The sequence below is a fragment of the Berghia stephanieae genome, chromosome 6 (genome assembly GCF_034508935.2).
Source record: "Berghia stephanieae isolate SIO BIC M18660-M18661 chromosome 6, UCSD_Bste_1.3, whole genome shotgun sequence".
Lineage (NCBI taxonomy): Eukaryota > Metazoa > Mollusca > Gastropoda > Nudibranchia > Aeolidiidae > Berghia > Berghia stephanieae.
Genome location: NC_088365.1, coordinates 39,046,723 through 39,058,821, shown reverse-complemented (window position 1 = coordinate 39,058,821; position 12,099 = coordinate 39,046,723). Strand labels below are relative to the sequence as shown.

Below are 12,099 nucleotides of genomic sequence, written 5' to 3'. Positions count from 1 at the left end.
TCTCTCTCTCTCTCTCTCTCTCTCTCTCTCTCTCTCTCTCTCTCTCCCTTCTCTCCCCTCTTTTCTGACCATCTACCTATCTATCTGCCTATCCATCTATCTATTTATTGGTGTATTCCACTTTACTATCGCATCGTTCCTTCGCGAAGATTCGACCTTCGCTCATCCAACAAACCCCCCCCCCCCCACCTCCGCCGTGACCCTTTCACCTCGCCCCTCCAAACCCCCCCCCCCCCCCCCCCCCCTACTGTTCCACTACAGCGTTCTACTACTACTACTACTACTACTACTACTACTACTACTACTACTACTACTACTACTACTACTACAACTACTACTACTACTACTACTACTACTACTACTACTACTACTACTACTACTACTACTACTACTACTACTACTACTACTACTACTACTACTACTACTACCAATATGTCTTTTATCTTCCATTATAGTCTGGAAAGTTCTGTTCCCTGACGCTGACCTCTGCTTATCAATTAGATCACCCCCCTGGGGCACACTATCCTCTACCCACGCCACGCTAACATTTCATTCATACTGCAACCACCATTGAGTACAGACGACACAAGTTATTTTCCATTATATTTTATTTGTTTTCCACGTTTATTTGTGTATTGTTGTGCTGACGAAGGGTTTGTACCCGAAACGTCCATTGTCTGTTTTGTTCCCATACGAAGCCTTTCCATTTTCACTCTTTCGTTAGTATTTTACGATCACCGGCTTCAGGCAGCCCTTACCGTTTTCGACTACAACCACTACCACATCATCACTACCACCACAATGGGGATCCTGACCTTCCATAGTGGGCAGGGAGGTACTTGCTATCCCCTATATCTGTTTTTCAACTTGCTTTCTGTCTTTGTCTTGGAAAGAGATTACTTGGTTTTGTCCTGGCGCTGGCCTGAGTCCTAGCTGGGAGGGAAACAGTCAAATGCATAGTTATTGTTTTGGGAGATGATATTTTTTTCCTTGTAAATCATCTCTCTGTTATGTATTATTATGTTTGTTATTTTTAATGTATAATGTAAGCATTTGAGTATGTTCCTCTTTGTTGGATTTTGTGCTTGTGTCCGGATGAGACTTATAGGTGATCTCAAACTAAGTACATTGATGGTTTGCTCTTGGAATCTGCATCTGATCCCTATTTGTTCCCAGTTCCCCTTTGTCTTCCTTTCTCTTGGGTGCTTTAATTGTAATTCTAGAACTTTTTACTATCCCATTTTCTTCCTTTTTACTGGCGCTGATATAACCTAAATGTGTTGCAAGCGCCGTAAAACCCTTAAAAACAAAACAAACTACCACCACAACTACCACCACATCATCATCCTTACCACCACCACTACTACTACAGCTACCACCACATCATCATCCCTACCACCACCACTACTACTACAACCACTACCACATCATTATCGCTACTACCAATACAACAACCACCACATCACCATCCCTACCACCACTACAACTACAACTACCACCACATCATCATCCCTACCAATCATCCCTACCACCAATACAACTACAACCTCCACAACATCATCATCCCTACCACCACTACTACAACCACCACCACATCATCATCCCCAACACCTTTACTATAACCGCCACTCTCATCATCCCTACCACCACTACTACTTCAACCACCAGTACCACAATATCATCCCTACCACCACTGTTACTATAACCGCAATATGTTGTAATTACACTTTCAAATTTTGAAATTCCTACGAGTGGTGTCAGAAATTGCTGCGAGACACATTATTTTGGATTGCATCTCAGTAGATATTAATGAAATTCAAATTTATAGGCTATTGTCACATGGATGGGTCTTGATTTACGCGCTGAAAAATTTCCTCCTTTTTTTTATGACCAGTCATTCTCATCCCTGGGTATGAAGACAATGTTTGCACCTGGACTCGTTGTCTGTGGCTTTCTTGATTTCATTCATGCGTCTATTGTCAAGTCTATTCTGTTTGATATACCTGCACTCCACACAACAACCTCAGATGTTAAGCAATTAAAACCATCAGACTTTATCTTCAATTTAATGGCAGAAAACGGTTCACAGAAACAGAGGATGACATCAAAAGCTGCATCCAATCAAAAGTCAAACAAGCAACGATCACAAACTTCTTTGCCCATCGTCCTATACCTATGGTGTAATACTGTTGCATATTGGATAGAGAAAAGGGTTTGTTTACCCTAGAAAAATTAAATTAAAAATGGGCTAATTACAGTTTAAAGCCTGAAACAGGCTGCATATACATTTTGAAACTGAGGAAAAAGTTATTTTAACTGTAATATGAGCATTGGCCATGGACTTAGCAAAAAACAGAAATCTGAATCCACATATAAACATGATCCGGCCATTAGCATGTTCTGCTTTGATTCCCTAGGGCTTTGCTTATATACGGAAACCACTATTAAATTTATCAATATTTTTTTCAAAACATAGCGTTGCATACCACAAAAGTGTTAAAAATTCATTTATTTCTTTTTCAAGTTTTACATTCTCTATCTTCAGGAAAGTCAGCATGCAGCGCAAGTAGCAACTGTTCAAGTACATGAAACGTTGGTGGAAAAAGACAGACAAATAACAGCCATACAGGAGATAAGCAAGGTCTTTGTGTTGTTTTTTTGGGTTTTTTTTTTGGTCCTCCTTACTTTCTACTCATAGGAAATGTGACTAGCAGTACAAATTAGTATTTTGTTAGCATGAACTAACTAGTTGCTGGGATTTAAACATTTTTTAAAAGTAAAAATATGAAACTTTGAATATGAAATACAGCACAGTCTAGTACCACTAATATTACCACTAACACCATCTCATCATCAATATTACTATTGCAAAAACTGCCACAACATTATCATCATCACTATACTACTATACTACTCCAACCACTTATGCCATTTCATCATCGTTACCACTATTACAACCACAACCATCTCATCATCATTACTACTATCACTATTACGAACCACCACATCATCATCACCAGTACCACTACTTCAACCTCTACCACTGCATCATCATCACCACTGCGTTTACAACATCACTACCACCACCACATCATCAACTCTACCACAATACAGCTACCAGTACTTCATCATCAACATATTGAATTAATTATTTGTAATTTAATTAATTGATTTCATTGATATCATTTATAAGTAATATTATCAATTGTTACAGTTATTATCATCACTCGTATCCTTTTCATCATCGTCATCGTCATCATCATCATCATGACTACTACACTACTACAACCGCCACCACATCATCATAATTACTATCACTACCACCATCTGCAACAAACCATCAATCCTAACCACCACCACCATACAATCATCACTTTCTCTTTTCTTTTCCCCCCTCTTTTCTCTCTCTCTTTTTTTTTTAGTTGTTTTTTTTTGTTTTGCTGTTATACTATTTATTATGTTGATATCATTGAAAACAATGGTTTTTGTTGTGAATTATGAGTTTTACATACTATATGCACCCCTTGTCCATCCTTAAAGTTTGGGTGCATCAAAATAACGTCAACTTAGCTTTTGATTTGTAGCAGATTCTCCTCAGAAGTTATTAAAGTGAATCGGCACGGTAAAGAAATAAGTATCCAGTTACAGTGCATGTAGGTGCTGATCAAAAGTAAATATAGAAGCAGAGATGTGAATTCCTGATTTCTAGAAAAAACCCGATTTGTTAACTGATCAATACATGAATAAAGGATAGTTAAAATAATCATTAAATTAATATATGCGGAAGAAATTAAGAAATAGATAAGAAGATAAATAAGTATATAGAGATAAAAAAATGAATATCTCAGTAATATAATACGCAAATAAATAAAGAAATGGATAAAAATAGGAGAGAACAAAAGGAGATAGATAAAAATTATTATGTAAGTGAAAATAGGTAAGTAAATAAATACATAAAAAGGTCAAAAGAATATATAATACATGACTTACTGACTTAGATGCCTTTCGCGTCTCGACCGAAAGATCGGGTCGCCTTGGCTGTTTCCAGTATTTCCTGTGTGAGGTGTCTCCAATATTGCCGGTCCTCTGCTAGGGTTCTCAGATTTTCAAGGTCCCCTGCCGTTATGAGACTAATGCTTTGTCCAAGTGTTGTGAGGTTTTTGTTTAGGATCACAGGGAGTGTTGTGATCGGTCTTCCTCTGAAAAGGTTCCCGTGTTTTTGGAAGTATCCCGACATGGCTTGGTTTGCTGGTATGTTTTTGTCCCTGCGTAGTATGTGACCGAAAAGTTGCCATCGTTGTTGTAAAATGTCAAGGGAGATTGGTCTTTCTTTTGTGATCTTATAGAGTGATTCATTTGAGATCTTTTTGGGGTATTTGATGTCCAGTACCCTTCTTAGCTGTGTGCGATGGAAGGCATCCAGATGTTCTTCTTCGGATTTTGTCAACGCCCAAGTGCCGCAGTTATACAGAAGTACCGGTTTTACAAGAGCATGGTACAGTTTCAGTTTGGTTTTTCTCTTTATTTTGTCACCTCTAATCCATACATTGGTGAGTTTACTGAGTGCGGCGTTTGATAGCTGTTTTCTTCTTTGTACATCCTCGGTGTCTCCAATTAGTGAGCCGACTTTCTTTGTTCTTTTCCATTCCTCTTTGTTCCTCGATATTGTTGTAAATTCGGTTTTATTGGCATTGACTTGGAGGTTATATTTCATGAGGGTATTTTGTATGATGTCTATATTTGCTGGTGTTGATCCAATAAAATCGACATCATCTGCATAGGCGATTTCTCTAGGGATTGCATTCTCAATATGAGTCGTTGGTTTTGGAATGACTTTTCGAATTTCTTTCAGAGCGTGTTCTAAGTATATTGTGAACAGAATCGGGCTCAGACTATCTCCTTGGGGGGTCCCGATGTTACTTTCGAACTGCGTCTGTTTTGTGGCCCCGTATATCCTTGGTTGTATCTTTGTGTTGCTGAGGAGAAATCGGATTATTCGGAGCTCGTCTTCGTCTACTATTTCTGTTAATATCTCCAAAAGTTTTCCTCTGTCGATCGTATCAAAGGCTGCGGACATATCGATTCCGGTTATTGTTATGGATATGTTTTCTTTGAGTGCCTTTGCTGCCAACCATTTATGTGTCCATACAACGTCCGATGTGCTTCGGTCTTGGCGAAACCTGCTTTGGCTATGTGATAGATATTTTTCTATTTTCGGTCTAATTCTGTTGAGGACAATAGTTGACAGTGTTTTTCTTATGGTATTCAGTAATGTTATTGGGCGCAGGTTGTTTACGGGTCCTTTCGTTTTTCCTGGTTTTTGTATTGTAATTAGGACACCGCTGTTTATGTCCCAGTCTTTGTGTGTTGAAAATGTTTTGTTCATTATGAACAATGAATGGAAAGAGACGCAAGCGGCAATGAAATATGCGGGGGAAGAAAGTGCAGGCTCTATTAATACAACTAAGAACAAACCAAATCGAACGCCTAACATCGCTATTAACGCATCTATCGCGGCAACAAAAAGAACTTAGGATCAGGATACAAAACACGAAAGACTCGGAAGAAATAATAAACCTGAAAACGGAACGAAACAAAATACTGCATTCAATTCGATCACTTACAATAAAACACAGAAACGAGGAATTAGACAAAAAAGTGGAAGACATAGAAAAGTCCAAAAATAACGCATCGTCTATGTTCAAAGCGACGAAATCTCTTAACCGAAAACCATTCGAGAACCCAAAACTACAGGATAAATTTGGCAAACAGACAACAAATCCCAACGATATCCTTGACATTGTAACTGACCACTTCCAGCAGAAATTTCACAAACAAGTCTCACAAATATCGCCCTTCTCAGGAAACCCTAGAGACCTAAACAACCGCATCACAACAACTGAAGTTAGAAATAGCATAAAGTGCCTAAACAATAACAGATCCCCAGGCGAAGATGAAATTCCCGCTGAATTGCTGAAATGCGGTACCCTCTCCCTGGATCTGAGCATTGCAAACATAATGAACAAAACATTTTCAACACACAAAGACTGGGACATAATACATGATAAATAAAATTTAAAAAAACAACAAAAAACAAACAAAACAAAACAAACAAACAAACAAACAAACAAACAAAAACAAAAAAAATAAAAAAATAAAAAAAATAAAATATATATATATATATATATATATATATATTATATATATATATTTATTAATATAATGGTTTTTCTTTCGAGAAGACGTAATAAATAAAAACACTGAACTCTCGAAAGAAAAGCCATTCTACTGATAAATGCCGACTGATGAAATGGAGGTCATGGAAACGATTGTTTCGGCTAAAAATACATGAGTGAATTTATCTATTTGTATATGCTCGGTGTGTAATGTGTTCAGCGCTGGATGGCTGCTTTTCACAGAGCTTTTAAAATTATTGCATTTTATGGCGGCTGTTTTAAGTGTTATTTATATATAGGACGAATTTTATTTCATTTTCAGAGGATTTCTTATGACTTTGTGCTGCTTTTGACGACATTTCATGGATTTTAAACAATTAATTTAGCAATATTTTAAAGTTTTGTAAATTTTTGCAAGGATTTTATCATCTATTAAGACCATTTTTGTTTACTTTTTACGATTGTAGGGGAAAAAATAACAGTGAGCTAATTTAATCTTATTACAACGATCAGCGATGAACATCGAAAATGACAACACTTAATTATTGTTATAGCTATTCAACACTACGTACAATACGACACACAATTAATAATACTCCAAATTTCGAAATAGTGAACATTTTGAGATCTTTTGAATTATTCAAGGCATACAGAAAAATAACAAAAAGAGGAAATAAAGGTGGAAGGAAACAAAAAAAAAACAAGCCAAAGGAAACAAAAAACAACTCACTCAGATTAAAATGCAATAATTTAAATTCTACTAATAACAATGACGGAAGGCAATGGAAAACCACTGTCACTAACAAACTTTCCCAGGACATGAGCTGTCCCGAACACGTTGAACTTTTCAAACTGGTGCGAAATGAATCTCTCATCCATGTGGAATATATGTACATTAAACCATTTAGGAAAATTTGAAAAGGTTATTCAAGAAATGAAAAAGTTCCAAATAAACATCCTTGGAATCTCAGAAGGAGTAGTTAAAGAAGATGATTTTGTATTGTATTATGCTGGTGGAAAACATCATGAGAAAGGAGTTGGAATTCTTTTAGATAAATCGACATTAAAGTGCTATTTAGATCATGTTACAATTTCAGAAAGAGTTATTTTAGTAAAGTTGAAAGGAAACTCGTTTAATGTTAATATTATTCAAATATACACCCCAACATCAGACAGTGACGAAAATATAATTGAGACAATCTATCAAGATATGGAACAGGCATTAAGACAATGTAAATCTGATGAAATTCGTTTAATAATTGGTGATTTCAATGCAAAGGTTGGTAACGAGAGAGTTGAAAATATTGTTGGCCCCCACGGAATAGGTACCAAAAATGATAGAGGGGAAAGACTTGTCGACTGGTGAAAATTGGAAAACCTTACTATTGTCAATATCAACATGGTTTAAAAACCACGATAGAAAGAAGTGGACATGGATAAGCCCAGGTGGCCTTTATAAAAATCTGATAGACTTTATTCTGGTCCAACATCGATTCAGAAATATTGTACGCAACGCAACAACTATTCCAAGCGCAGATTGTAATAGTGGCCACCGACCTGTCAAGGCCATGCTAAAAATAAAATTTAAACAAATAAAGAAAAAGAACGTGGAGCCAAAACTGCAATTAGATCTATTGAGAATTAACAATCAAATAAAAAATTATTTCTACCTCCAGAGTGGGCAGGGAGGTACATACCTTGTCTTCTATCCCCTTATATCTGTTTTCCAACATGCTTTCTGTCTTTGTCTTGGTATGAGATTGCTTGGTTTTGTCCCGACACTGGCCGGAGTCCTTGGCTGGGAGGGAAACAGTCAAATGCATAGTTATTGTTTTGGGAGATGATATTTTTTTCCTTGTATATCATCTCTCTGTTATGTATTATTATGTTTGTTATTTTTAATGTATAATGAAATGTAAGCATTTGAGTGTATTCCTCTTTGTTGGATCTTGTGCTTGTGTCTGGGTGAGACTTATAGGTGATCTCAGACTAAGTACATTGATGGTATGCTCTTGAAATCTACATCTGATCCCTATTTGTTCCCAATTCCCCTTTGTCTTACTTTCTCTTGGGTGCTTTAATTGTTATTCTAGAACTTTCTACTATACCATTTTCTTCCTTTTAACTGGCGCTGATATAACCTAAATATGTTGCAAGCGCCGTAAAACCCTTAACAACATAAAAACATAAAAAAATGATTACAAAGACATAGCTGCCAACCGTTCTTTAAAAAACGGATTTGTTCCGTATTTGACTTCCTGAGTCCGTAAGTCGGTATTTTTAGTTCAAAATCCGTATTTTGTAATTTTTGGCTGATTGGTGAAACACAGCATCTGAGCCTACTACTATACTGTTATTGTTGTTATTTTTATTATTATTATTATTATTATTATTATTATTATTATTATTATTATTATTATTATTATTATTATTATTATTATTATTGGTATCCAGCCAGGGTTTAAATCAACACAGCATATTCTTCATTCCTATGTAGTTCTTTAACCCTCTCGTGTTCAGATTCTTTTTGGGGGAGTAGATAATGAGTTCCCTATATGGCTATGTCAATCATGTAGACATCCTTTGATGATATAAGCCTACTCTTTGATATCTGCAGTCGCATTTTCGTTTTCTACGGTCACTCATGGCTAAACTCCGCCCAGAAACGATTTCATAGGTCCGTCCATCACCAAATTTCAAACTTTTGTTCTCGTGAGTTCTTAAGTTTTTTGACCGAAGAATGATTGGCTACTGAGCATCTTGACCCTTCAACGATTGGTCGTTTTGACAGCTCACGTGTCAACAGCCATCAACAATGAATTGAATCATCGTTGAGGTAGTGGAAGACGGCCATGGAATAGTTGCGTCACAATCGCCACGTTGATAAATAAATTATCCAGGCATGGTTGATAGGTAAAAAAGCCAAACTATGTTCTAGTTACATTTGAAAGAAACAAAGTATATCACTGATCTCGTCTCTTTGAGATATAAAGAATGATATAAAAATCAAGAAAATTGGCCGATAAATAAAAAAGTTGCTAAAAAAAGCTAAAATAAACACAAGCAATTTTTAAAATCAAATTTATTCGTAAAACAGTTGGTTTTCAACCGATTTTTATGAAACAAAGACCAATGTACTTCTTTTTTCAACCTGATTTCAGCAATGTGACTTTCAAATTCCTCAGAATTATATTTTTTACTTTTAGATTTTAGCTTTTAGGCCTACTCAATAAGGTGTTATATTCCTTGCATAACAATAGCGTAATACGTGGATGGGAGAAGCGTCTTTGTTTCAGCCAGCTGGATAGATAGATAAGTAATAATTTCGCATGAGAAAAAATAACTCTGAAGTTCCTATCTCTTTATTACAATAAAATTGATACCTCAAATGACAAAATCGACCCACAAATAAGGGAGTTATAATTTATTCATAATATTTTTTAAAGTTTACAATAATTGTCTTCAAAGTAATTTTTCATCACCAAAGTCGTAATTTTTTACCGATTTTTACCAAACAAATGCAATGTCAATGATTTTCACCCGCAAATAAAATAGGATCCAAATCGCAATTTCTGAAACATATTTTCTTTTCTGTCGGCAAATTTATAAAAATCAAAGCTGAAAATATCCTGCAACAGTGACAGGGCCTGTCATTTCCTTCACAACGATTGGATTTTACTTACTGGAGCCAGTCTTGACTACCCCGCCCATGAATATTTGGCCCTTGTCGGTTTTTGTCGGGTTGAATCTTAAAGAGTTAATATGAATTATACCTCTCTATCGTAAATGATTTTCAACAATTAAAAAAATTCGTTGATTATATGACGCCTGTTTTTCACAAAAACCTTTCATAATGTATTGGAGATTTGCATAAAATATGCATGTTAGCCTAGAATATACTTTTAGTGTTCTTAGATGGAATTGATACTTTCACTATTTGTTACAAATATTGTGTTAATTAAAAATAAAATTCTCCCATAGCGGGCAGGGGGGTCCATACTATGTCTTCTATCCCCTTATGTCTGTTTTCCGACATGCTTTCTGTCTTTGTCTTGGAATGAGACTACTTGGTTTTGTCCTGGCCCTGGCTGGAGTCCTGGCTGGGAGGGAAACAGTCAAATGCATAGTTATTGTTTTGAGAGATGATATTTTTTCCCTTGTAAATCATCTCTCTGTTATGTATTATTATATTTATTTTTAATGTATAATGTAAGCATCTGAGTGTTTGTTGGATTTTGTGCTTGTGTCCTCATGAGACTTATAGGTGATCTCAAACTAAGTACATTGATGGTATGTTCTTGGAATCTACATCTGATCCGTATTTGTTCCCAGTTCACCTTTGTCTTACTTTCTCTTGGGTGCTTTAATTGTAATTCTAGAACTTTTTACTATCCCATTTTCTTCCTTTTTACTGGCGCTGATATAACCTAAATGTGTTGCAAGCACCGTAAAACCCTTAAAAACAAACAACAAACATAAAAATAAAATTAAATCAACATCTTTGATTGGAAGGTATTCAATCAGAAAATCAATTGCTCATATAGTCATATAGATTAATCTTTACAACGATTATTTCCCTTTAATAATGATGATGATAATGCTGAAAACTTATATAGCGCTATAACTCCGAGACACCAGACTCTAAGAGCTTTATTAATTTATGAAATATAAATTCAATCCCTTTAAAAAAAAGTTGATCTGATTCTACTTTTTTTTTTTTTCAAGTAAGCTTTTATAAGAGAAATAAGTATTCTCCATTATTTAGAGGTTCAATTTACTACAATTACTATTACATACTATTTAAAGACCATTATATAAAATGAAAGAAAATATATATGCAATCGCCTACTTTTTAGCCAATCTCCTTAATTTTTATCCCAAAACCCCCGCTCAAGTGATGTACCCGGTTGGCAGTTATATGTTTCTAAACAACCTAAGTGATTGCATTTATTTTACAATTGTGCTTGTGCTGTGTATTGGGGTCCTTATCAAAGTTAACTCACTCAATCCTAATACCGACTATATTTGTTGTTTACCCGGGTTACTTTTACTCCATTTTTCTGAAAAAAATTATTGGCGTAGTATCAAAGCTAATGTTTTGAATTTTTACATGTTAATGGTAGTTGAATAAGAATATCTATGCACATGCTCGTTTTCAATACATTTTTTTCCAATTTTGAAAAATAGCAAAAATTTTTTTTCTAGGATTGAGTGAGTTAAGGCAGTTGAATTCTTTCTTCATTTTGTCTGTTCTGAAATTTTGATCTCATTGTGGAAAGTGTCTTTACTTTTCATAACGATTCAAATGTGCTGAAACTAAACCCGGTAATTCAGCAATATTTGGACTAGCCTCTGCCATCTTAAAAGGCTAACTTTTATATGTTGTGATTCAATGAAAGGGGGGGGGTCACACGTCGTCCCCTCATCCTGGGCGTTCCTTATTTTATTTTTGAAAAGTTAGCAGCTATGCAAAGAATGCGTGAAAGAAAAAAGTGAAAACTTGACCTCAGATATAAACATAGATGAGTACTGGAATCAAGTATCGAACTGCATCACAGAATCTGCAAGAGAAACTATACCATCTGTGAAAAAACACGAACCAAAACAAAAATGGATGGATGACAAGATCTTGAAATTGATGAATGAAAGACGAAAACTAGAAAGCAACAGCAATGAATATAAAGAAGCTAATAAGATTATAAAACGTGAGTGTAAGAGAGCAAAGGAAGATTATATTGAACATGAATGTCACAGAATTGAAAGACTAAAACAATCTAACACCAAACAATTCTACCAGTCAAAACAAGATCTAAGTGGAAAATGACCAGCCATGGCAAGAAAATATGTTAAAGACGCAAACAGTAATATACTTATCGACAACAATGAAATTTGGAACGTTGGGCAGTATACATAAAAAACCTTT

The 12,099-nt window shown here is 35.4% G+C and overlaps 1 protein-coding gene across 3 annotated transcripts in view; it reads left to right on the top strand.

Moving 5' to 3' along the window:
* The window catches only part of LOC144975007 (GRIP1-associated protein 1-like), a 210,945-nt gene that overhangs the window by 113,458 nt on the left and 85,388 nt on the right, over positions 1-12,099 (top strand). For all 3 annotated transcript variants that reach the window (XM_078918652.1, XM_078918654.1, XM_078918651.1), the window contains exon 17: positions 2,546-2,641. In XM_078918652.1, coding sequence (XP_078774778.1) covers positions 2,546-2,641 — 96 coding nt within the window. The remainder of the gene's footprint in view (positions 1-2,545; positions 2,642-12,099) is intronic.